The sequence below is a fragment of the Carassius auratus genome, unplaced genomic scaffold (genome assembly GCF_003368295.1).
Source record: "Carassius auratus strain Wakin unplaced genomic scaffold, ASM336829v1 scaf_tig00216805, whole genome shotgun sequence".
Classification (NCBI taxonomy): Eukaryota; Metazoa; Chordata; class Actinopteri; order Cypriniformes; family Cyprinidae; genus Carassius; species Carassius auratus.
Genome location: NW_020528746.1, coordinates 60,989 through 85,485, shown reverse-complemented (window position 1 = coordinate 85,485; position 24,497 = coordinate 60,989). Strand labels below are relative to the sequence as shown.

At 43.9% G+C, this 24,497-nt stretch overlaps 1 protein-coding gene across 1 annotated transcript in view; it reads right to left on the bottom strand.

The window, feature by feature from the left end:
• The window catches only part of LOC113098990 (cadherin EGF LAG seven-pass G-type receptor 1-like), a 90,111-nt gene extending 65,818 nt beyond the window's left edge, over positions 1-24,293 (bottom strand). Inside the window, exons 1-2 of the mRNA XM_026264041.1 lie at positions 24,290-24,293; positions 20,728-23,898 (exon numbers count right to left, since the gene is read on the bottom strand). Coding sequence (XP_026119826.1) covers positions 20,728-23,898; positions 24,290-24,293 — 3,175 coding nt within the window. The remainder of the gene's footprint in view (positions 1-20,727; positions 23,899-24,289) is intronic.
• Positions 24,294-24,497: the final 204 nt, after the last annotated feature.

Genomic DNA, 24,497 nt, shown 5'->3' with positions numbered 1-24,497 from the left:
AAAACTGGATGACGAGTAATTTCTTACTGCTAAATTCTGAAAAAACAGAGGTGTTAATTATAGGACCTAAAAACTCTGCTTGTAATAACCTAGAACACTGTCTAAGACTTGTGGTTGCTCTGTCAATTCTTCGTCATCAGTTAGGAACCTAGGTGTGCTATTTGATCGCAATCTTTCCTTAGAAAGCCACGTTTCTAGCATTTGTAAAACTGCATTTTTCCATCTCAAAAATATATCTTAATTACGGCCTATGCTCTCAATGTCATATGCAGAAATGTTAATTCCATGCATTTATGACCTCAAGGTTAGATTATTGTAATGCTTTATTGGGTGGTTGTTCTGCACGCTTAGTAAACAAACTACAGCTAGTCCAAAATGCAGCAGCAAGAGTTCTTACTAGAACCAGGAAGTATGACCATATCAGCCCGGTCCTGTCAACGCTGCACTGGCTCCCTATCAAACATTGTATAGATTTTAAAATATTGCTTATTACTTATAAAGCCCTGAATGGTTTAGCACCTCAGTATTTGAATGAGCTCCTTTTACATTATAATCCTCTACGTCCGCTACGTTCTCAAAACTCAGGCAATTTGATAATACCTAGAATATCAAAATCAAATGCGGGCGGCAGATCCATTTCCTTTTTGGTGCCTAAACTCTGGAATAACCTACCTAACATTGTTCGGGGGGCAGACATACTCTTGCAGTTTAAATCTAGATTAAAGACCCATCTCTTTAACCTGGCATACACATACTAATATGCTTTTAATATCCAAATCCGTTAAAGGATCTTTAGGCTGCATTAATTAGGTAAACCAGAACCGGAAACACTTCCCATAACACCCCATGAACTTGCTACATCATTAGAAGAATGGCATCTACGCTAATATTTGTCTGTTTCTCTCTTGTTCTGAGGTCACCGTGGCCACCATATCCAGTCTGTGTCCAGATCAGAGGGTCACTGCAGTCACCCGGATCCAGTACGTATCCTGACCATATGGTGGATCAGCACCTAGAAAAGGACCTCTATTGCCCTGAAAGACAGCGGAGACCAGGACAACTAGAGCCCCAGATACAGATCCCCTGTAAAGACCTTGACTCAGAGGACCACCAGGACAAGACCACAGGAAACAGATGATTCTTCTGCACTGACTTTGCTGCAGCCTGGAATTGAACTACTGGTTTCGTCTGGTCAGAGGAGAACTGGCCCCCCAACTGAGCCTGGTTTCTCCCAAGGTTTTTTTCTCCATTCTGTCACCGATGGAGTTTCGGTTCCTTGCCGCTGTCGCCTCTGGCTAGCTTAGTTGGGGTCACTTCATCTACAGTGATTTCGTTGACTTGATTGCAAATAAATGTACAGACACTATTTAACTGAACAGAGATGACATCACTGAATTCAATGATGAACTGCCTTTAACTTTATCATTTTGCATTATTGACACACTGTTTTCCTAATGAATGCTGTTTAGTTGCTTTAACGCAATGTATTTTGTTTAAAGCGCTATATAAATAAAGGTGACTTTGACTTTGACTTTGACCAGCTCCCGCCTCTTTGCCAATTGTCAATTATCCGGGACTGATGCGCAGTGACGTGCTGCCAAGATGGCGACGGTCAGCTCTGCCCACAATGAGCTTCAAAAACGCTCTTCAGAAACCTTTGAGTGACATCACGGACACTATGTCCAGGTTTTTATTCAGTCTATGGTTTTCACTCAACTCTAAATATAAAAATTCATATAAACTCTCCACCAATTCACCAAACATTTATTTTTCCTCATGACATTGGGTTGGAACATCAAATATGTTGGGTGGTGGGCTCAGCACTCAGGGCACTGAATAACTTAATTAATTAATTAATTAAAACAAATATACATGGAAAAAAACGAAACCAAAATACACATCCATGACTCTAAAACTAATTAAAATACAACAAAGTGGCGAAAAACTCATTTTTGTTTTTGGTACTCTTTATTTATAAAACCAAAACCTGGTGACGAGCCCAGTGGCTAAATTATTATAAGAAGCATGCAAATACTCACAGGTTCGCGGGCAGTATAAAATGCATGGGCGTGAAAATTACGTCAAAATCATGACTGAACGCTAGCACAGCTGATCAAACAGCGACCACGGCGGCTAACGTAATGACTTGTTCCCGCCTCTCAGGGAACCGAGGTTACGATAGTAACCGGAGACGTTCCCTCTCGAGGCGGTAACTCAACATTACGTCAGCTAAAACCCCCTGTGAGAGCAGTGAAGATAAGCCCTGAATGGAGTCAATCACCCCCACACATAAGCAGGACAGTTCTAGCCAATGGCTGTGTCGATAAGAGTGCTTGCATCTGATAGGCGGAACTAGACCAATGAGACATCTGCTCCGACCCTAACAAAATTTGCATAACTTCAAGCAATAAAATTAAGTCTGCACTAACCAGACACAACGCAATAAGCACTCAAGCATGAAAGTTAAACAGAGTCGACAGTGTTTGCGGTGATAACTGCATAAACCATATAAACCATAACACAGAGTTAGCAGCCATGGTAACAACTGTATAGCTGGTTAAAACAGAATGAATAAAACTTAACTCATCGAAAGCACACGTGACGCTACAGAGGGTACATCCAGCTTGTAAAACCTGGCAATTGTGTTCTGGGAAGACCAGCCAGCAGCAAAACATAAATACTGGATAGACATAACTCTAGACCAGGCCCATCAGGAAGCATTTATATTGTCCTCGCAGAATGAGCTCAGATGTTGAGGGGATAATCCTTGCCCTGGCATTCGATAGCGTCCACGATCCACTGAGAAAGTCTCTGCTTAAAAACAGCACGTCCCTTATTACATCCACAAAGCACACGAACAGCTGGTCCGACTGACGAAAGGCGGCCGAGCGATACATATACATCCATAAAACCCTAACAGGGTCCCGGCACACTGAGCATCAGCGTCACGGGAGGCTGACGGCTCAACAGATAAGGCGGGCAGGGAAACAAAACGGTGTATTGAGTAACTTCGGAACGACACCCGGTCTTGGCCGGAGAGTAACATTACAGTCGCCAGGTCCGAAACCGATGCAATATCGTTCACCAAAAACTCATGAAAGTCTCAAAGGCGCTCCGCCAAGGCGAGAGCAAGAAGCAAAGCAGACTTCAGGGAAGCTCCTTAAAGGCCGTGTTGCAAGGTTAATTTTTTTAACGAATATGTGCAATTTGCTTGTCGGTAATAAGCATTTAAACTGGTATCCATTGTATTTTATGTTGTTGGGTATCACAAAACGGAATATAATACGAAAAAATAGGTACTATCTTACAGCGGTCTCCTTTCCCCCACAATGCATTGCATCACGTCACATTGGGGAGAGAATTTACCAAAGTCGCCTTGACAGCATTGAGAGTGACTAGAGAGACGAGAGTATTCAGATAGCGCAGAACGCAGATTATAGATAAATAGATAAATTATATATAGATAGATAGATAAACTAGATACAGTATATAGATAGATAGACAGACAGATAGATAGAGAGATAGCGACCAACAGCGACCCAAACACACTCACTTCCCTACAGAACAAGCTTTCTAACTAAACATAATATATCTAACTAAATATATATATATATATATATATATATTTATATATATATATATATATATATATATATATGTGTGTGTGTGTGTGTGTGTGTGTGTGCGTGTGTCGTTATTGCGCACTGCTGCTCGTAAACTAGCTCCAGTGCTCATTGCTGCGATGCTAAATGATAGCAACTCACCAGGACACTTCACCAACTCTCCACTCATTCTCCTCGGACCATCCATAGGCTTTGACGGACATCAGTTCTTGGCAATTCCTCATTTGCCCTCTCACGGCTGGTTCGATCGAAATTACACAGCTGCGGGCCATCATACATGTTTGCTCTCGCCACCTTTTCCTCATCCCAGTCATTCGCTATAGTTCTGATGCTGCGTTCCAGGCAGGTTTTTGAGCTCGTAATCACTATTTCATACCACTACTAACGACTTTGTACCATTCCAGGCAAGTTACGACAAACTTTCAGAATGCGAGGAATTGTAACTAGATTATTTATTTTATTGACCTAAAATTGTTTTTTCAACGTGTACTACTTGTATAAACACTGCATCCGCAGGCAGTATTATTCGTATGGGCTGTCATCGTTGTTTCACGTGCTGTGTGACCTCGGAACTCGGAGTGCATCAATCTAGTATGAGACATGAGTTCACGGGTGGGAAGTCACGGATTTGATTGCCGTTCCAGTACACTTTCACGGGTTTAAGGTTGGAAAAACACGGGTTACGGGTTGCCTGGAACGCTGCATCATACTAGACTGAGGCTACCTTTCCTCGACTTCTCCCCAACATGACGTCATCACGGAGTTGCATAAAAAAAACGTTAATACCAAAAACTAAAAAAAAAATGTTTTGAGACATTTTAAAAATTATATACATATCTTGAGTGATTTATGTACCCATTAATCGAAAGTGGTGTTTAACCTGCAACATGGCCTTTAACCCCAATCGAAGCTAAGGGCTCAAACGGTAGTAAGAGATCAATGTTGTTTTCGTCAACGATGACGACAACGAAATGATTTCACCTTTTTTTATGACGATAACGCGACGATGACTAGCTAAAAATGGCTCTAATGTGACTAAAACATGACGAGACATTTTCGAGTTTTCGTTGACGAGACAAGAGGTAACGAAAATTATTATAAGTCTGACGTTCACAATGCATGTCATTTCTGCCTGTTTTGGAGAAGCACCCGGCTGCAGCCTGCAGATCGAGGCGGGGCTGCACGTACTTTTAAATGCGCAGTTGATCAACGCAGCACACTGTGACTCCATGTTGCTTTAAGCACATCATTCTGCACCCGCGATGTGCATATGCGCTTTGTGCGCTCTGTTTTGAAGCGTTTCATATTATCACGGGTTTGCGCACTGAAAGATTATTAAAAGTCTATATTTTTATACCTAGCCACACACTACATTTAAAATGAGCATAATTTAATTGTATATTATTTATGTGTAGTGTAGGCTATATAAATACATACACTTCTTAGCTCTTGACATTCATATATAAATATAAAATTGTGATATTTGCTGTGGACTGAGGGCTTCGATAACTCTCTCTTTTTTGACCATACATGTGTTTGCATCCCTGAATGTTTGTGTCACTTTTATTAGACAGGGTTGTATGATGTTTGTGTTTGCAAATAATATGCATCTTGTTGTTGCACTGGCAGACAAGTTGAAGCACAAGTTGTAGACAATAAGTATGTGTTCCTCAATAGCTTATATTTTGGGCACGTTGTTCATTGCACTTAAGCAATTTCTCAAATAAAGCCACAATTGCCAAAGTAAGAATGTTTTTATTCCTAGCTTTTTAGGAGTAAAACAGTGATTCCACTGTTACCACTTTATCTGTGTGTAATGTTGTAGTAGCTCAAAGTTTTTTGCTGTTTAAACTTTAAACCATTCCTTTATTACTGTGATTACTGGTGAAAATAGGCAATGTGCTGAAATTTTAGAAGAGCATCAATTCATGGAAAAAATATAACTTGAGATATGTGGATAAAAGGTTTCTGCCCAATGCGACCATGAAGTACAGCTTGGCAGCACTGCATCTCCATCAATGAGAAAGTCTAGTTTATTATGCAAAGCTTTTAAGGTTAACTGTTGTTTTATGAATTGCAACACTCGTTACAACCTGTCAAACCTAAGTCCATTTCCAATACTTTTTAATCTAAATTAATTTGTTAAAGACTACTTTTTAGTTTTTTACTAAAATTGACCAAAAACTTTTTGCATTTTCGTCGACTAAAACTTGGTTAAAACTATCAAGTTTGTAAGTGACTAAAATGTGACTAAAACTAAAAAGCATTTTCGTCCAAAAGACTAAAACTAAGACTAAAATTAAATGGACTGCCAAAAACAACACTTTAAGAGATAGAGCCCTCAAAACTAGAGCTAAATCCCACAGCGGCACGGAGGGTGGCCATAAAGTACACAATCTCTTTGCTCCCCTGAGATAACTGATTACCAGAGAGTGCTTACCGATCGTTTGCCCGGCACCCGCGGAACGAAAAGCGGCAATAGCGGTCACATACACTTTCAGCGTGGATGGTTTCCAACCTCCGCTATCCATACTGTGCTGTAGAAAGCGCAAAACATCTGACGCGGAACAGGTCCCCGGGGTCAATATAAATGTCATCGCACCTTTTTGTGAAAACTCCCCACTTCAGCGCGTAGCAGCAACTGTTTGATGGTGCGCGTGTCTCTGTAAGTGTGTTTAGCACTTGTGAGTGCAGAGCGTCACGCTCATTAGGGTCCCTTCAGCGGGCACACATGAAGGTTCCACAGCTCGGGGCTGGGGTGCCATATTGTGCCGTTCGCCTGAGACAGCAGGTCCTGCCTGAGGGGGATTCGCCATGGGGGAGCCATCACTAACTCTCTCAGGTCCGCGAACCAGGGCTGATTCGGCCAGTTCGGGGGCCACGAGTATAGTTGACGCTCTCTCCTCCCTGATTTGCACAACACAGGCAGAATCTTCACCGGAGGGAACGTGTAAGCCTGGCTTCCGATCAACGCAATGTCAGAGCATCTCCCGGCAGGGGGGAGTGAGATAGCAAGAAGAACATCTTACAGTGCGTGTTCTCGTCGTGGCAAACAAATCCTCCCTCCCAAATCATTAGATCTGATCCTGGGTGAGGCCTCCATCTCCTTGAGGAATCCTGTTCCTCGAAAGCATGCTCACTCCACGGTTCAGAGTACCGGGTATGTGCGACGCTCTTTTGGAGATTAAGTGTCGGTCAGCCCACAACAGGAGATTTCTCGCTGCCTGTTTGAATAGAGCTCTGGAGCGCACGCCGCCCAGGCAATTTATGTCCGAGACCACAGACGTGTTGTCGGTTTGAATCAGTACATGTTGCCGCTCCAATCTCGACCGAAAGGCTTGCAGGGCTAAGGAAACCACTTCCAATTCCAAACGGTTTATGTACCACCTTCTCTGTGACTCCGACCACAGGCCTGAGGCAGGTACGCCCAGACGCACTGCTCCTCAGCCTGAAATAGATGCCTTCGTAGAGAAAAGAACTCCTGGGCTGAACATATCCGGGCTGTTCCACGGTCTCAGAGTGCTGATGCAACTGTGAATGACGGTATGTGCTTGTAGGCCGAAGACCACGCCCTCGGCGGAACTCGAGTTACAGCCAAAACTGTAGTTGCCGCAATGTAGCAGACCCAGATGGCACACTGAAGAAGCCACCGCCATCAGTCCCAGAAGCCTCGGAAATTCCCTCAGTGGAAATGACCTGCCCGGTCTGAAACAGCGCAGAGTCAATGAAATGCTCTAGAGAGAGATGGGCTTGCATCGCCATCAAGTCCAAACATATTCCCAGATATGTTACAGTCCAACTCGTAAAAACACGCTCTTCTACATATTCACACGCAGTCCCAGCGTATCCAAACGGCGAAGCATTGTTTCCAAGTGACTGATAGAACATCTCTTGAGAGTGGGCTAAAATCAGCCAATCGTCCAGATAATTCAACATGCACATTCCGCCCGATCTGAGGGGAGATTTCGCTCTATCGCTCCCTCTCGAGCAGACTGAGAACTTCCTGTCGCAGAACAGGACGGTTTTGGGGCAAAGTAAGTGACGGGACCACGCCATTGAAGCGGGGAGGTCTGCGTTTGAATTGGAGAGAATATCCGTCGTGAATTATTCCCAGTAATCACGGTGAAACACCCGGGATAGCCCTCCTACCGTCCATGAAATGACACCGTGGATGCGTCAGGTCTACAGCCACTGATGACTTGTTTTGACCAGGGCCCCGCCCCCGCGAGGCTAGAAGCACTGGCGGGGGGGTGGTTCGTGTCGGCTATATAATGATGTGGCACTCTTGCACCTTCGAGAGCCCATTATAATCATGGGTTGTGGCTCTGCGCTGTTTGAGACAGGGCGAGTGACACAGTGTCTATAGTAAAATTTTACTCACACAAACAGCATTTAAACACATATAGCAATCATCACCCATAGTGACAAAGGGGACATGATGCGTGATGCATGTGTTTTTGTGGTGTTGGCACTCTCGCTCCCTCGCGAGACCATTATAATCATGGGTTGTGGCTCTGCACTGTTCTGAGGCAGGGCAAATGACACACTGTAAGAGAAAGTAAAGCTCTTTTGTTTTGATTGTATACACGCTTTTATTGTGGAACTCACACAAACAGCATTTAAACAGACATGGCAATCGTCGCCCGTAGTAAAATGGGGGACATGATGCATCTGAACAGGGAGAATGACACCGTGTTTATGCGGTGTTGGCACTCTCGCGCCCTCGCGAGGCCATTATAATCATGGGTTGTGGCTCAGCGCTGCTATGAGACAGGGCGACTGACACAGTGTTGAGTGTAAGAGAAAGAAAAAGCTCTTTTGTTGATTGTGTACATGCTTCTATTGTGAAAATCAAATCAAAACAGCATTTAAACACACATAGCAATCGTCGCCCGAAGGAACATGGGGGGCATGATGCATTTGAACATGACGCTTGGGGGCGGGGCCTCCCACGCACTCACTCTTTCACTTTATCGGTCCGTCAAGGAGACGGCTCGGTGGCCAAGGATGACGCGCTGGCATCCTACAGTCCAGGTCAGCTAGGGTAAGCCATAGGTGCCTGTAAGGACAACCATGAGCCCCATGAAACACCTGAGCATAGCGCTAGGTAGCCATCAGCGCGAGATCAGTTGCCGCGCGCAGATCCCTGATGACTTCAGCGCTACTGTGCCGCCGTCTGCCTGAAACACCTTAAGTATTGCCCTGGCATGAAGAGCAAAGCGTGAAGAAAGAGATTCTGACATAATTTTCGCACCCATGCATTTTATACTGCAAGAACCTGTCAGTATTTGCATGCTTCACGTCAATTGACCAGCTGTCCCCAGCTGGCGTTAGCCAATAAGATTTCAGCAAAAGTGGAGAAGGGAGGAGTTCCCATATACGTCTTAGCTGACGTAATGTTGAGTCAAAAGGGAACAGACCGTTACAAAACTGTAAATATGTTGTAGCCTATTCAAATCGATGCTGACCATGCTTATCATAAGTGTAACAAGTCATCTGCATGTGAAAGTCAAACACGTGCAATTCAGACAAACTTCTGGCTAAAACGTGCATGTTAACTTTCCTCAAACTTTCCACAATGTCATTATCGCTCTTAAGCAGTTATGAGCAGCAGGCTGTGTAATATGATAGAAATCTTGTTGTATCTATGTTATGTTATGTTATGCTGCTGGGTGCTACTGTGTGTGACACTACTCTTGTTTATTTTATTTATTCATATTATTTTTTATTTCAATTACATAAGTGCGCTGACTGGAGAGGCTTGTGTTGTTCAAAAAATGTTTAATTTAACCAATTCTCTGTATCACTTCTTATTATGAGTATGGGTCAAAATTCTTGGCTGTATGTCCTTTCACTTTATTACTTAGCTATTAGATTTTATTAGATGAATGGGGGGTGGGGATAAATATCGGCATCGACCAGAGAAAAACCCATATCGGTTGACCTCTACTAAAAATCACTCAAAATGCAACTGAATAGCAACACAAACAGGTTTTGGTGGTTAATTTTTTATGTGGAAGCATCATGCACACCTTCATAAAATATGTAAAAATAATACTACTTAAATATCTAAACAACTAATAACACTCTATTTTACCATTTAAATCTTATTTATGACTAATAATCGGTTGATTGGGATTCTTCCATTTAAACGGAGTATGTAACAGGGTGACACCCACAGCATGTCTGTGATGTCAGAGGTCAGAGGGTCATGTATAGACAAGGTGGAAGGACAGTCACACCTGGACTGAAGATCTCCTCTATTTGATGACATGCAGTTGACGGGACAAGCCTGTCTCTATAACAGCTGCTGTGTGCATGTCAGAAAGCAGATCTCAGTAGCCCTAGTCTGACCCTATCTGCTCATACAACACATACAATACATGCATGAAAAACACACAGAAACTGTTTTTACAACTAAAGACAATTCACATTCACTCTATAGTGAAGAGGATATCCTTTTGCAAAACAATTTTAGCTTTTAACCTACATATTAAAGCATTACATTCATTACATACAAATTATTCAGCTCATTACACCATTTACTCATAGGTAGGCCTGAAGGGAATCAACAGCTCCAAAAATTCATAGAAATCCATGCCGATTTCCATTGTTCATTGAAAGATTTTGAGATCTAAACTTCCACTGCCTCTCATTTTTTTTCGAAAGATTGAGTCATCTCATCGAATTTAATACAAACGTCAGAATGTTACAGCTGCCTCCTTTATAGAGCAGATGTAGCATTATGATATTATTAAACTATATCTCAAACTAGAGCACATCTCAAAATAGCAAATAATTATATTGTTTATTTTATTTTACTTATTAATGTTGTATTGAACAGTATAACCTTTAAATGCAACATATTGAGCCCTATCATACACCCGGCGCAATGCGACAAAAGGTACAGCGCAAGTGTGTTTGCTAGTTCCAGTCCCGTAGAGTTCACATTTTCCTGTCGACACCACCTCGTTTAATTAGCAACTGCATTTGCACTAATTTTTGCGCCCATGGGCGTGCTGGTCTAAAAAAAGAGGTGTGTTCTGGCGCAATGCTATTTTAATGAGCTGAAAATAGAATGCGCTATAGACCAGCTCAAACCTGGTCTAAAGTCTGGCACAAGACTTTTCTTAGTTATTTCACTAGTTCACGCTTACATATAATTAGCTGAGGTATGGTATGCGTATTTGGCGTGCTGTCCGGGGAAGGGCTCCGAGCTCGGGAATTGCCCGAAACTAGAGTACCCCCCCTTCCCCGTATATTGTAAAGTGAACTTGAAGTGAGGAGATGGGGTGGAGGAGGGATGCTGATAAACCGTCAATGGATAGAGGTAAGTCAGCGATATTTATACTGTGGGATTGATTACTTGATTGTGGTCCACCTGTGATGATTAGGCTAAGTATCTGACGCGCTCCTCCCGAATCTTCATTGATAATTACATTTCACTAGTTCACGCTTACATATAATTAGCTGAGGTATGGTATGCGTATTTGGCGTGCTGTCCGGGGAAGGGCTCCGAGCTCGGGAATTGCCCGAAACTAGAGTACCCCCCAAAAAGGCAAATGTACAGGAGGACAGCCGCCAGTTTAAAGAATGCCCCCCAAAAAGCAGAGTACTGGCGGGGGCTGTTTTGGTTTCTGAGAAGTTATCTCGTTGGCAGGCTGGAAGGGCCTACGTACTCCGGAGGGAGCGACTTGGGCGTTGAGAGAGTAGGCCCTACCAGCTGCAGCTAGTGAACTACGTGGTTGTTGGCGCCCGGTCGGTAGGGCTCGGGCCGATGCTCAACTGGAGTTTTTTGGCGTTGGATCGGTGAGCCCTACCGGCCGATGAGGAGGAGCGGCATGGTTGTGGTGCCCGACCGGGAGGACCCGAGTTGCCTCGACCGGAATAGGTCACGGTGTCGGCGTACGGGCCCTACTGGCTGATAGCCCCTGCTATTCAGTGGGTGAAGGGCCTAACGCTGACCGAGAGGGCCCATGAAGCCTCCGACAGGAGATTGAGACTCAGGATGACGGACGTCTGGGTCCTCTCGGTTAGGCAGATAAAAAGCTTTTGGGCCAGCCGACAAGGAGGACTCTGGCGACATCCGAAGGGAGATCCCGACTCACGGCATCGGCTGGATGAGATTCACTTGCGGCTGGCAAGCATAGGCCCGTCCGGGAGACTCTCGCCAGACGTCTGAAGGGAGCGCACGCGACAGACGGGTAAGCCTCGGCGGACGGGGAGGGTTGGAAAGGAAAACCCGACTGGGAGGACTCTCGCAGCATCCGATGGGGCCTCAAACTCAGAACATCGAACGGGTAAGCCTCGCCAGACGGGGTTAAAAGATGTGAGAGTAGCTGAGGGTAGCTTTTTTTTTTTTTATTTTATTTTTTTTTTTTTTTGCAGGATTTGGCGAGAGGACGAGACTCGTGGCGTCGGACGGTTAAGCCTCGCCTACCGTCAAATGGAAAGGTAAGTTGTGTGGCCGAGAGACTGTTGCCGACGTTCGAAGGGAGCACACACATCGAACGGGTAAGCCTCGCCGACCGTAGGGTGGAAACGTAAAGCAAGTCTGACCAGGAGGCTCTCGCCAGCGTCCGAAGGGAGCACACACATCGAACGGGTAAGCCTCGCTGACCATAGAAAAGGAAAAGGTAAGGTTGTCTAACCGGGAGGCTCTCGCCGGCGTCCGAGGGGAGCACGCGCATCGAACGGGTAAGCCTCTCCGGATGGCGGACAGAAAAGGTAACGATAGGTGGCCAGGAGGCTCTTGCCAGCGTCCGGCGGGGACAAACTGGGTGAGCCTCGCAGGCCGTAGGTTGGAAAAGGTAAGTTTGCGTGGTCGTTAGGCTGTCGTCGGCGTTTAAGGGAGTTTGCTACTCCTGGCAAGAGACGGTTTAGCCTTGGTGACCATAGGAAGGAAGGAGAGTTTATGTGTGTTAGGTACTTGCAGCATTTAAGCAGCTTGCTTGTAGGTTAGTAACCTGAAACACACAGTAGGGTCGTGGTTGGCTGGCCAGGAGGCTGTCGCCGGCGTCCGATGGGAGCACTCACATCGGACGGGTAAGCCTCGCTGGCCAAGGGTGGAAAAGGTCAGGTTGTCTAGCCAGGAGGCTCGGACCGACGTCCGATAGGAGCTTAGCTCCAGGAATCGAACGGGTAAACCTCTCTGGCTGAAGGACGGAAAAGGTTGTCCGGCCGGGAGGCTCTTACCTTCGTCCGACAGGAGCTTAGCTCCCGGATAGAACGGTTAAGCCTCGCTGGCCAAAGGACGGAAAAGGTAAGGTTGTCTAGCCGGGAAGCTCTCGCCTACGTTCAATGGGAGCCTTGACTCCATGCGTTGGGCGGGTAAACTTCTCCGTACGAAAGACAGAAATGGAAAAGCAGGTAGCCGGGGGCTTTCACCTACGTCCGAAGGGAGTGTGAGCTCCTGGCAACGAACGGGTAAGCCTTGCTGGCCGCAGAATGGAAAAGGTGAGGTTGTCTGGCCAGGAGGCTCTCGTCAGCATCCGATGGGAGCTCAAGCTCTTGGCATCGAAGAGAGAAGCCTTGCCGGCCATAGGATTGAAAAAGGTAAGGTTATCTGGTCGGGAGGCTATGGCCAGCATCCGGTGTCTTTTTATTTATCATTTATTTATTTATTTTCTATATTTATTTTTATTTTTATTTATTATATTTATTAAAAGTGCGACACCAGATGGGTAGTCTCTCCAGCCATCGGAGGGAAAATTGAGATTGTTTATCTGCGAAGAGCTCGTTAGTGTTCGGCGAAAGCGTAACTTGCGGTATTGGATGGGTACATCTTGCCATCGAAGGGAAAATTTGTTTGGGCTGCAATGTACTCATTGGTGTTCGATAGGTAAATGTCGTTTTTTTTTTTTTTTTTTTTTTTTTTTTTTGGTTAATCGGCCTATTTTAATCGGGTAAGCTTCGCTGGTGGTCGGATGGAAAGTCCAAGATTGATTAAGTGGGAAAGCATCTGGCAGGATTGTAATACTTGCGATGTCAAACGAGTAAGCTTTGCTGATAGTTGAATGGAGAAGGCAAAGGTTGGTTCAACCGGGAGCCCTCTTGCAGGGCCTGGCAGGGAGTTCGATACTAAAGATTTATTTGTCTACGAGGGTAGACGCTGTGAGGCTTACTTGAATGATTGTTTAGCAAATCCAATGAGCTGCTTCCGATAATGAGTCCGAAAAAATCTTGGTGCAGTCATAGTATCCGAAATTAAGAGTGCAAAAATAAATTGGATTTCCTGTGCCAGTGTACCCCAAATAGGTGCCATGTATCGGCAATGTGGTCATTGTCAGCACGTGAGATCGATGGTACATATCGACGATGTAATCGTGCATGGGTGGAGTAAGAGAAAGATTCTTTATACTTTCTGAGCTTACTATTTACCATTTTGACCATGCAGGTGCACGAAAAGAGCCTATGGAATCACCAATAATAAAAAAATATATACTTTCGGACGTACTGATACACTGGTATTAAGTATAAGTACTATATTTAAATACTGCTAGGTCATGTAGTCGGCACTACGGTCATCTCGCTTGTCCAGTGAATTTTTTTTTTTTTTTTTAACCTACGGGCTCACATCATCCTTTGAGAGCACGGGCGAGCGGGAAATGCAGTGCTGAGATGGGATAACGGAGCAGTTTGATAGCCGATTTAAGGTAGGCCGCCTAATGATTATTATAAAAACGTTGGTTGGAAAATGGGCCTAATATCGTCTTGGCTATTGTCGATACATGATGCTATCACCGCAAGCTCGGATGCATTGCATGCCTTTAGGCAGAGGTGATGTGTGGTATTTATTTATTTATTTTTATTTATTTATTTATTTATTTATTTTTTATATATATTTAGGTGTAGGGAAGGCTCCTGCGGGAGCAGACGCTGCTACAGCAGTGGGGCTGCTACGGCAGTGTGGAGGTATAGGAAAGGCTCCTGCGGGAGCAGACACTGCGTGGCAGTGAGGAGGTGTAGGAAAGGCTCCTGCGGGAGCAGACACTGTGCGGCAGTGAGGAGGTATAGGAAAGGCTCCTGCGGGAGCAGATACTGCGCGGCAGTGAGGAGGTGTAGGAAGGCTCCTGCGGGGGCAGACACTGCGCGGCAGTGAGGAGGTATAGGAAAGGCTCCTGCGGGGGCAGACACTGCTGCGGCAGTGGGGAGAACGGGAAAGGCTCCTGCGGGAGCAGATACTGTTGCGGCAGTGGGGAGATATGGGAAAGGCTCCTGCGGGAGCAGACACTGCAGCGGCAGTGGGGAGATACAGGAAAGGCTCCTGCGGGAGCAGACACTGCAGCGGCGGTGGGGAGATACAGGAAAGGCTCCTGCGGGAGCAGACACTGCAGTGGCGGTGGGGAGGTACAGGAAAGGCTCCTGCGGGAGCAGACACTGCAGCGGCGGTGGGGAGATACAGGAAAGGCTCCTGCGGGAGCAGACACTGCAGCGGCGGTGGGGAGATGCAGGAAAGGCTCCTGCGGGAGCAGACACTGCAGTGGTGGTGGGGAGGTACAGGAAAGGCTTCTGCGGAAGCAGACACTGCTGCGGCAGTGAGGAGGTACATAAAAGGCTACTTGCTTCGGCTGCTGTAGATGTTGGCTGTGGGAAGAGTAAAAAGTGTTAGTAATATTTGATGGGGCAAGCTAAAAATGGATGGGTAGCCTACTGTGTTACCAGCTTAGCAATTTGTTGCCTGATTTGACAATTCCTCAGGCCTTGTCCACCTTATTATGTTCCTGTTGGAAAAGCATCTTTCCTCTCATTTGGCCTCCGGGCTCTTTAGACGGACTCCCGAGCGGATACGTTTGGAACGCTGTTTTCACGTTGTATTATGGACTGTGGAAACAGAGGCTTTTGGAAACGATTGAGCATGTTTAGTCTTTTTAAGGCGTTGTACCGAAAGACATGATTATAGCAGTAACGTTAACCCCTTACCAGACACCCCCCATTTTTGGCATGGAGGCAGAAATTATATACCCAAAATAAAGATGTTTCTGTTCATGATTCTTTCTGACTAGATCCATGATCAACATTTGTCCATGAGCTAACACTTTGACGTTTACCGTTCAGGAATAGGAATAGTTTTCCTGACATGATGGAAAATTAATCACTGGAATTATGTTTTATCGAAATATTGGTCAAATATAAAAGCCAAAGTCTTTGGACTTCAATTGATGCGCGGTTTATCCAGATCAAGTAAGAGAGTGATGTTTAACATGCTGTAAAAATGAAACGTAGACTGGGGGCGTTGGCGATGCTTGCAGCAAATGGGTTAACAGCAGTTATGTGCTATTCGCTTCCAAGTGGTTTCTAAAGAGATTTACTTTCCGGTTTTTTCGTATTACGGTCCTTAAAAGGCGATGGTAATTTTACTCACACTTGCTATCCTGCATCTAAACACGAGGGCAGATGCGTTTTAGATTAATTTTGAGTGATCACGCCAGTGAATGGTAAAATAGGTCCCTAAATGATTTGGTCCTACCAGGAGACTTGCATGGAAATTAAAATTTTAAAATTAAATTAAGCATTTAGCAGGCGCTTTTATCCAGAGACTTAAGTTTTTTTTTTTTTTGAACTTATGTCTGTATCATTTCGGCGAGGTTTAAACGTGCGCGGTAAGGCGAATGTAACAATAAAAATAAATAATAATAAGAATGCATTTTATTTGTAGAAACAAACGCCAAAAGCAATACAACAATTCATTAAAGACAGACAGTCTTGAATAAATGTGACTTGTGACCCAACATAGGTGCATATCTGACGTGCAGAAGAAGTACATTCCATAGCTTAGGGGCTTCATATGAAAAGGCTCTTTGCCCCATGGTCTTTAGCTCGCATTATGGCTGGTGAAGTGAAAGAGTTAGTAGAGCGAAGAGAGCGTGATGGAATATAAGGACTGATGAGTTCACAAAGATGCTCAGGTGCAGTCCCATGAAGTGCCTAGTATGTTAAGATAGAAATTTTAAAATCAATTCTCACGTTTACGGGAAGCCCGTGTAATTGTGAAAGAACTGGTAATGTGTTCGCGAGGAGAAGTACAAGCGTGCGGCAGAATACTGAAGCTTGCTCAACGATTTAGCTGGAAGGCCTGAGAACAAGGCATTACGATAATCTAACCTAATGCCTTTGGCTTCGTGGTTAAAAGTGGCATCATCATCCGACGGAACGGTGGATCTGTAGTCCAAATCTATGCGGGATCCACACCCCGGATCAGCGGGTGGCGGTAATGCACCTTTACGTTGGTTTGCCAAAACCGCCATAAAACGCTACTAGAAGAAGACAGAACTACGTCAAGACGTAGTTTAACAAAACTTTAGCCGCAAAACTGCTTTTAGATGCAACACTTTGAATGCGAACTGCCGTAAAAATCCAATGAAGAAAAAGAAGAACCTGTTTTTTAGCGTCTTCGCCTGGAAATGTATTAGTCTGCGCCGCTAGAGGAAGCGGCCTCACCCTGCCACTCGGCCGGAACGCCGTGGTGAAACACTGAGCCGTGGTTGGATTCTTTCTGCTGCAATCCAGCGCTCTACGAGAGCTCGGTCTCGGGCGGCACGATCGTGTATCGAGCAAGACGAGCTCGGAGTTGCACGGTCTATTGGCCACGATGTGTGGCTTGGCAAGGATAGCAGCTGTCGCGATGACGCTTAATGCTGCTCAACGGCCGTGTTTGGCTGGGTAGAAATGGTCTCGGGTCCGGCAAAAGCAACGGGTCTTATAAATCCCCTGTTTAGCGCTCTTCGTTGGTACGAAAATTGGGTCTGTGATAAGGTGACTGACGAAGCGAACCAGCATGCTGATAAACCGTCAATGGATAGAGGTAAGTCAGCGATATTTATACTGTGGGATTGATTACTTGATTGTGGTCCACCTGTGATGATTAGGCTAAGTATCTGACGCGCTCCTCCCGAATCTTCATTGATAATTACATTTAAAGAGCGTACACACTGCTTTTTAAACACAGGGATAAACAGCAGCACACAAACATACTAAGGCCAAATCCCAATTCATTTCACATCCAGGAGAAAATAAACTTGTAAACGCTGCCCCACAACTTTTATTAAATACAGTTTAAATACTGTTATATTTTCCGAGAGGATACAATCACTGTTTTTAAGTAAACTCACTACTTTAATAATTACATGAAATGTTATTTCATAACCTTTTTATTAACATACTTTGATCCATTAATTCATAGTAGTCTTTAACTACATTTTTTTATAATTTGACACATAAAAAAAAAAAGAAAATTCACAATTTTCATTTTAAATTTGCCATTTCAGCTGCCCTCAGTCTCCCTTACTCAACTTAATTGATTTTACTGTTTATATCAGTTTTGCAGAATTTCATTGAAATACTTTTTTCAAAGAAAATACAATTTCTTTAATTCAAATTTAATTTAAATTTCTGTAACTTGTAGTTTCTTTGTAATTATTTATTAAAAACTTACAAACAATTTCTGTGAGAAAATTCCTTCAAAGTGAATTACTTTAAGTGCAAATTCCATTGGGAATCATTTATCTATAAACCTCAACTATCTGACCATTAAAAGACCATTAAAAGATATATTTCTTCGAGTCCCAACTGAAATACAAGTTCAGAGAGTTTGGTAATGAAATGTATAATAGTTCAGGTATGCAAGACCTGAAGCACTGAGTGGGATACAGTCAACTATACAAGAGACACAGATGCAGTGGCCCACAGGCAGAAGCTCAACCTGCTGAAAAATCTGCATGTATTAGCAGACTCATTTGCAGACAGCAGGGGTAAAAGAGGAAGAAAATGGTTAGAAGTGATAAATCACCTCCCCTCTTTCTTTAGATGTGACATGGATCAAAACTGAAAGATGGAAACATCAAAAACACACAATTTCACCAGTATGAATGATGCCTGGCTCCATCTTTCTTGAGGCCTTGACAGATGGCTTATTACCCGTATTGATCCAGGAAAATTAAAGCACCATCATTTTGAAGAGGACACCCCTCAAATTGGGAAAAGGCTTATTGAATGTCAACAGACAAAGATAAAAGAGATTAGGTTATTGTTGAAACAAGCAGCCCTCACTCCATTGTGTTTGCTGTTCAGACTGGTGTTGTTTTAGGCTAGAATTTGCCTTGTTTTGACTAGAATGTTAACTTGCTTTTATCAGGGACATATCTGGTACCTCTTGTATGTCCCCAAGTACTTGAATAAATAATTCAAGTCAGTAGGAAAAACACCTGTTGAGGAATGAAAGATAACAATGTCTTCATATTGTTCCCTTTGTGGGGTAAGACCAAAACTGTGAGTCATGTGGTAACAATTAAAGAAACTGTTTTTTATATCAGTCTAAAATATTGTTTAACATGATTGCCTTTAGATGACTACATTAAGTTACCCTCCCCCCCCCCCCCCCCAAAAAAAAAAAAAAACACTTTTGAGGGTCGGATCAGGTAAAAAATAAATAAATAAATAAATAAATAAAGCACATAAGTTCACTTTTCTAAATCGTTTTGCATTCAAGTGTGGAGTATGGTACATTTAAATATGAATGACAGGGAATGATCCTTAAAAACGTTTCAGAAAAAAAAAAAATTTTTACATTTTGTAAAAACACAAACAAACAAAACAAACAATGTAAAATGCGCTTGTCCATGCAAAACTCAAAACCATGATTCTAGTGGGTCTCCCAGTGGGTGGTTGCTAGCGCGCTGCGATGCATTTATATTGACTGGCTTTTAACATGTTGCTATGCGGTTTCTAAGGTGTTCTGTGTGGCTGCTTTCAGCCCCAAATCAAAAGAGCCCATTCCCAAGTCTCTATGATATATTGGTCTCTAGATGTGTCTCAGGCCTCTCGGGTATGTTGAATATTTCTTCATTCATTCATTCATTTTTCAGAATTGTTTTGCCTGTATTATTGTTTGTCGGGACAAAATAATAAGTCAGATTTGCTACATTTCTGAGTATGGCTGAATTTAGAGACACATCTTTATCAGCTAAATGTTTTAAACACACTCACAGACCAGTTTAGACATTGAAATTTAGAACTCTGTCACATGTTTTCCCTTAAGTATCCTTTTCAGTTGGCTGGAGGTGGAGAGGTCACATACACAGTGTTAATGGTTACCTAACATCTGAAATGTGGATATGTCCAGGAATAAAATGCATTCGATTAGCAGACCAAAAAGAAGGAGAGCTGTGTGAAATAAGAGGGGGTTGAAGAGGAAGGAACCTGCTATGGCGCTGGAAAATGATGTGTCTATGTCAGGAATGAGAGAGCATGGCTTGAATGTGGCTCATTACAACCCAAACAATGACCACTAGCATGCACATTCAGATGAGGACCAGCCATCAGACCAACAAAGACACAACCGTAAAGCCACAAAGCACAGACAAGAGAGCTGTGTTCAGTGAGATGTATTTTAATTGCAAGTTGCAAATTAACAAGAAGAGCGCTATGTGGGAGGAAAAGATAGATAGAAAAGGAGGACAGAAAAAGAAGGAAGAGTGTGAGAAATGCGAAGCTGGTGCCATTTGAAGAGGCTGGCTGTATATAATCTAACATGATATGATAAAGCACTGAAACAACACACTAACACGTCACAGAATCAGAATGAATAATGTTAAGAAGTAAAATCATTCAAATGAAACAACTCACATAAAATAATAAAAAACTTGACTGTGATTTGTGTGATAAATTATCACAGAGAATGAAAGGATAAACTGAGTATAATACTAAGAGGCACTACATTAAACAATATGTTGCTCACCTCTAACATTTCTGAAGGGAATACTGGCGGGGATTTTGGATTTAACAAAAGTTAAATAATCCTCTAAAAGTAACTGAGACTTCATCCCCATGCACAAACGGTTCTTGCTTTCTTCTCGCAAACACCTCATAAGCAGAAAAACAGGATTGTGGTTCAGCCTGCAGCAAACACAACCTGAAATCATGCAGTCCTTTCGGAGCAGCAGATCCATCACATCAACCCAACATACTGAAATTATATATTGAACATTAGTTTATCTTTATCAAAAAATTTTTTGTTGTTGTTGTTGTTGTTTTACCCTGCTCAAACTTAAGGAGTGTTTCAAGCAAAGACAGTTGATTCAAAAGATACAAAGAAAATTTGACTGACCTGTGACAGAAACTTTCATGGTGGCCTCCAGTGGTCTGTTGTTATCCAGATCTTTGCTGAGTTTGAGCTCACCTGTATTTGTGTTTAGAATCAGCAAACTCAGCTCATTTCCTTCAGTGAAACTATACTTGAGTTTATCTGACACATCTGGGTCATAGGCAGGTACCTTTCCTATAATCCCAGATGGAAAACTGTTGGATTTATTGGTGACGTAGTTATTGAAGATAATCTGGAAATTCTGCAGGACGGGATCATTGTCGTTGACATCAATCAGACGAATGTGGATGGTTGCTCTGCTGACCAAAGGAGCGGATGTGGCCTGTACGATTATGACATACTCCAATTTGGTTTCGTAGTCCAAATCCACAAGTGCTTTTAAGTCTCCAGTGAATATATCCAAATCAAAGACCTCTGGGATATTTCCTTCCACAATCTGATACAATATCTGAGCATTGGTTCCTTCATCTGGATCCATGGCGTTGATCCGGGCAACCACTGAATCGACAGGACTGTTTTCTTTGATGTAGATACACAGTTCATCCTTCTCAAAAACAGGAGCATTGTCATTGATGTCTAACACAGAAATCTGGATCTCCACTGCTGCTTTGAGAGGAGGAACACCTCTATCAACAGCATAGGCCTTCAGGTTATACACTGGAACGTTCTCTCTGTCCAGCATCCTTTGTGTTCTTATAATTCCAGAGTACTGCTCAATCATGAAATCACCTTCCCCGTCATCGCCACCTTGAAAGGTGTAGCTCACGCGCCCATTAGACCCCGAGTCCCTGTCTGAAGCAGATATCTGGAGCACACTGGTGAACACAGGTGAGTTTTCAAACACGGTACCCTGATATTTATCCCTCCCAAACTGTGGCACATTATCATTTGCATCAAGAACAATGATTTCCACATAGGTGGTATCAGACTTCTGAGGGATTCCATTGTCACGCGCGATGATGGCCAACGTGTAGGAGGCTTGATCTTCATAGTCTATCTCCATCTGCGTGGTGATGGCACCTGTGTCCGGATCAATCTTGAACTGTGGGACGTTGTCCTCCATGATATATGTAATGCGTGCGTTCTCACCCGTGTCTTCATCTGTGGCGCTGATTACCACAACAGTTGATCCAATGGGTCGGTCCTCGCTGAAAGTCTGATGGTAGCTTGCGCTCTGGAACACGGGTCTGTGAGTGTTAGCATCAGTTACATTGATGAACACCTGTGTTGTGTCGAAGCGTGTACCATCAGAGGCAGTGACAGTCAGAACATACTGGCGTTCCTGTTTGTAATCCAACGGCAAAGCCAGCGTGATGAGTCCACCTCCGCTTTGACTAGTGATGGCAAACCGGTTCCGTGTATTACCACTGGAGATCTGATAGGTGACCACACTGTTTACATCACGGTCCAGAGCTGTAACAGTTAACACACTGGTCCCTACAACAGCATCTTCATTGATTTTTAGAGAGTATACCTTTTCGGTGAATGCAGGGATGTTGTCATTCACATCTAGAATGGTGATGCTAACGCTAGCTGAGGACGACATTACCGGAACACCATTGTCTCTGGCTTCTGCTCCAAAGGTGTAATACTCAGTGGTTTCTCTGTCCAGCTCAGCACTGACTGTGATCCATCCAGTGCTGTTATTGATGGTGAAGGGAAAGCCTGGAGTGGTGTCTGTGAGGCTGTAATCCAAACGAGCATTTTCTCCAGAATCAGAATCAATGGCCTGAATGTGAATAACAGAATATCCAATGGGCACATTCTCTAAAACGGTGGCTTGGAAAGGAGTGCTTACAAACATAGGAGCGTTGTCATTCACATCCACAACTTGGATGACAACAATGCCTGTTCCATTAATGAGAGGAGGCCTGCCTCCATCCTGGGCCTTTATGCGTAAATTATATTCTCTGATAATTTCGTAGTCCAGAGGGTTTATGACATCAATGGCTCCAGTTGGGGTGTGAATGAAGAACTGACCTTTTACATTGCCACTGATTATACTGTAATGAACCTTGGCATTATTGCCCTCATCTCGGTCAGTGGCTTCTACCTGGGCCACTTTAGTGTTAACCACCACATTTTCTGGCACCTGCACTACATATCTTTTCTCACTAAACTGAGGATAGTTATCGTTTTCATCTTCAACTGTGATGTGCAATGTCGCGGTAGCACTGCGAGGCCCAGGGTCCTTTCCCTGGTCATTGGCCTCTACTATCAGCTGATACTGAGACATGGTTTCTCTATCTGGACGCAAGCGAATCTTGACCAGTCCATTTCGAGAATCAATTTCAAACCCAGAATTGACACCCTCGCCATTCACGATCTTATATATCATGTTCGCATTGGATGGTGCATCTCCATCTGTCGCCCTGACTGTAATTACCTCAAAACCAACTTCCACATTCTCTCGTATCCTAACCCTGTATTCATTCTGTTCAAAGACGGGCCCGTGGTCGTTAGTGTCACTAACTGTAACAGTCAGGTATGACGTGATTGTGCGTCGCGGTATGCCATTATCAGTTGCTGTGATTTTAAACACGTGAGTGTCTTTAACTTCTCTGTCTAATGGCTGGACAGTCTCAATGCTGCCTGTTTGAGGATCTATCCTAAAGAAGTCGTTGGAACGGCTGTCGAATAATGCTTCCATGCCATACTCGATCTTCCCCGCCTCTCCATGGTCACTGTCAGTCGCTTTGAGGGTGATGACTCTCGTACCCGCCGGCTCGTTCTCGGGCACTGAAACCTGGTAGTTCGGTAACTGAAACTGAGGCGCTGAATTCACGGCTCGCCTTATTCTCGGTTTCCGTTGATTTGATACGTGTTGCATAGAATGTAATAATGATGTTTGGACTGAGGCGAATCGTAATTTAAGGCACATAGAAAAGATCTCACCGTTTGAATCGTGAAACGAACAGCGAATAGTCTCTTTAAGGCGTCTCAAGTCCGTCTCCAAACAAAACGCGTCCTTCACAAGTAAAGTCCCGTTACGCACAGACACATTCAGATGGTCTGAGGTGCAAGAAGTAGCAAAAACACTTCTTGTGAAGACAGGTAAGTAGTCATTAAAATGTAAGAGTAAATCACCCGGAGAAAAGCAGGAAGTTTGTCCCAAGTTAATAATGCAATCCACGTTAATACCCACACAGCAAAGGAGTCCGTGGCGGACCCGCCCTCAAGCCGCCAGATCCGCCTGACTGTCAGATTCGTTTTCGCTGCGCTAACAGGATCGGCCCCGCCTCCAGGATCGGCCCCGCCTGCGCTTTTAATCAGCGGACCCAGAACAGATCACATACGGATCCGCACTTCGGACGCGCCTTAGATAACCGCCGTGTGGGAATTAGTCGGGATCTCCTTCGCGTGAAGTTCGGCTGCCAAGTAAGTGTAACGTTAAGATATATTTTATTAATGTTATATCTGTCATTGAAATATAATCTATCGGTGTTACCTGCTTTGTCGAAGGTTTTGGTAAAAATTTTCGTGGATTTTGGTTGCCATTTTATTAGCCGTTGCAGTAGGCTTGTGTAGCATAAAGTAGCCCATGCCTGATTGTAATTCCCATTACCCATATTCGAGCTCTATCGCGGCGTCCTATGTTAATTTGTTTTAATTTGGGAAAGTATGTAGTCTAATTCATTGCAGTAACTTGGTGCTAGCTTGGTGCTAATGTTAGTTCTTTTGGACTGACAATCTGAACGTAGCCTATATCGGGATAATATATAGAAGGAAGAATTGCAGTAAGAGCTAGAGCTCATTCGGATCTTTACCACATA